We start from the raw sequence: 2,466 nt of genomic DNA, 5'->3' as shown, positions 1-2,466 counted from the left end.
GCCACATGCCTGCTGTGCACCCTCCCTGTGGTACAAAACTGCAACGTTCCCTATCTGGAATCTTTTTTAACTTTGCGAGGAAGTGGCACATGAACGGTGGCGAGGTCTAAATGTTTCTTGGTGATAATGACAAATATGTATATAGATCTTGAAGGATCTGGGGGATGTCATACCCTGGTGGGAAAGTGCCACAGTGTGTGCCTGCTCTTTGGCCCCATCTGCCTGTACATATGTGTCTGGAAGGGAACAGTGACACCATGGGCCTTGCTGCTGCCAAGGGCCTGACTTTAAGACTACCTTATCTTTCCCAAGATGGCGTCAATCTGCTCTGAAGGATAATACGTTAAGAGTGAAAAGACCAATATTCTATGTCAGATCCCGCTTCAGAAGGCAACGGATCCTCAGCCAAGGTTCAGAGAGCTTCAGGCCTCTAGGATAGTGCCGCACACTTGTTTTCCACCTTTATGATAGGAAAGGACAGGAGGAAATTCTGCCTTTATGATAAAGTCAGTCGGGAGGAGAGGGAAGAGAGAAGCTCGAGGCTGAGGCTAGCCATTGTTCTCCTTAGTTTTAGAGCTGTCATAGGTAAAAGACAAATGTCTGATTTTCAGTCGAGTCCTTCCGAACCAAAGAAAGGAGGCCACCAAAATTCTGTCCTTGGGTCTAAAATGCAAAAGGAAACTTGGCATTCAGAAGCAGGGCCCAGAGTCCAGGTTAATAACTTAAGGGGGTGTGTCTGCTGCCTGTTCTGTTAGTTCTGACAAAAGTCATTCTCTAAAAATGACCCTGTTTCTTGTAAGTAAAAAACAGCCAGAATGTAAAAGAAGTGTGTGCATATTATAGCAAACACAATAAATAGTCAATACTCTTGTCCAATATAGAAATACTCATCTTTATGATAGAAATCTCCTTTAGAATGAGATTGTTCTGTAAAACTCCTGGGAGAAGACACAAAGTGAAAACCAGTCAGTCATTTTATTTTTCATTGCTGTTAATGCCCATACGTCCTCAGGAACGAAAACCCCTATCCGAAGCCTACTCAAGCAGTGATACATTAAACAAATATTCTAGCTTTTATTTGGGCATGTGCATGCATATAGAGAAGGAAAGCATAGCAGAATGCATTTGATATGGATCTTATAATGTGCATAAAAATGTGGAGAGGAGATTTGCAGGAGTGATAGGCAGCCTATGTTCGTCCTTTGGCTTTATCATCCATTTTCTGTGGAACTTTAAACTGTTTAGCTTCTCTAAACTTAAGTCTTCTCACCTGAAAAATGGGAGAAACAGCACTGCATCATAGGATGGCTGGAAAGATAAAGAGGTGACCTACCACGGTATGTAGAAAAGTATAATTACTGGGACCAGCAGTTAGCGTAATGGCTGTGTCGCTGAACTCCCATGTAGTCGACAGTGGTTCATGTCCCAGACCCGGTGGCTTAAACTCACACCAAGGGCGTGTGCGTGCGTGCCCAAGATCCTGAGAGGAGAAAGGAGGAGAAGGGATTGTGGCATGGCCATCCCCCCTGGAGGGTGATTTCTCACTTTCTGTCTCTCTGTCTCTCTCTGTCTGTCTGGTGAGCACACATGCCCTATAGCAAAAATCTCTTCCAAAAAATAAATAATAATAAGTAAGTAAGAAAAGAAAAGCCCAATTACTTCTCCTTAATGTCCCTTAGTGATAGACAGTGCGGGCATACCTCTGTAGCCATGCTGGTGACAGTGGCAGTGTGAGCACTCTTTGTCTTGTTATAACAATGCATAATATCTTCTCACAGATCTCCACCTGTCTCACACTCTGGGGAACTGAGGCAGAATACTTCCTCAGCCCTTTCTTCTGTTAGAATGAGTGAATCTGACTCCAACAGCCAAGCTGGCCAATCACCATGACCTCCTTCCATTTCTCTTCCTCCTACTCTAGGCCCAGAAGTCTGGCTCAGGAGGGGACACTCAGGCTGCGGAAGACCTGCTGCTGCTCAGCAAACCTCTGACAGACCTCATTAGCCTACTCATTCCACTGGTAAGAGCTCACCTGCTTGTGTGTCTTTCAGAACATTGCTGAGGTTGAGGTAATTTCACTTGAATTTCATGAGTTTCTGTGTTATTTTCATTCTCTTCAAAACTGCAACTAAAAGAACTATAAGAAAATTGCCTGGAGGCCAGCCAGTGGCATGGTGGTTAAGGCAACTAGGCCAACAGTGCAGTTTGAGTCCCAGACCTGCTGACTTGAAAAATACACTGGGCTTAGGTGCGTGCCTACCCAATATCCCGAGAGGAGAATGAAGAAGGTTTGTGGCATGGCCATCTTTTTTGGAGAGTGACTTCTCACTTTCTCTTTCTCTGTCTCTGCCTTTCTTTCTCCAGTGAGCACATGTGTCTTTATTTAAAGGAAAACTTAAAAAAAAAAATCACTTAAAACTTAGAAAACTTAAATATGAATATATATATATATATATATATGCACAC

The 2,466-nt window shown here is 43.6% G+C and overlaps 1 protein-coding gene across 2 annotated transcripts in view; it reads left to right on the top strand.

The window, feature by feature from the left end:
• The window catches only part of ULK4 (unc-51 like kinase 4), a 685,490-nt gene that overhangs the window by 467,291 nt on the left and 215,733 nt on the right, over nucleotides 1-2,466 (top strand). For both annotated transcript variants that reach the window (XM_027774534.1, XM_006155390.3), the window contains one exon: nucleotides 1,922-2,020. In XM_027774534.1, the coding sequence (XP_027630335.1) occupies nucleotides 1,922-2,020 (99 nt within the window). The remainder of the gene's footprint in view (nucleotides 1-1,921; nucleotides 2,021-2,466) is intronic.

This window comes from Tupaia chinensis, unplaced genomic scaffold (assembly GCF_000334495.1).
Source record: "Tupaia chinensis unplaced genomic scaffold, TupChi_1.0 Scaffold000451_2, whole genome shotgun sequence".
NCBI lineage: Eukaryota > Metazoa > Chordata > Mammalia > Scandentia > Tupaiidae > Tupaia > Tupaia belangeri.
This window is presented reverse-complemented; position numbering and strand designations above follow the sequence as displayed.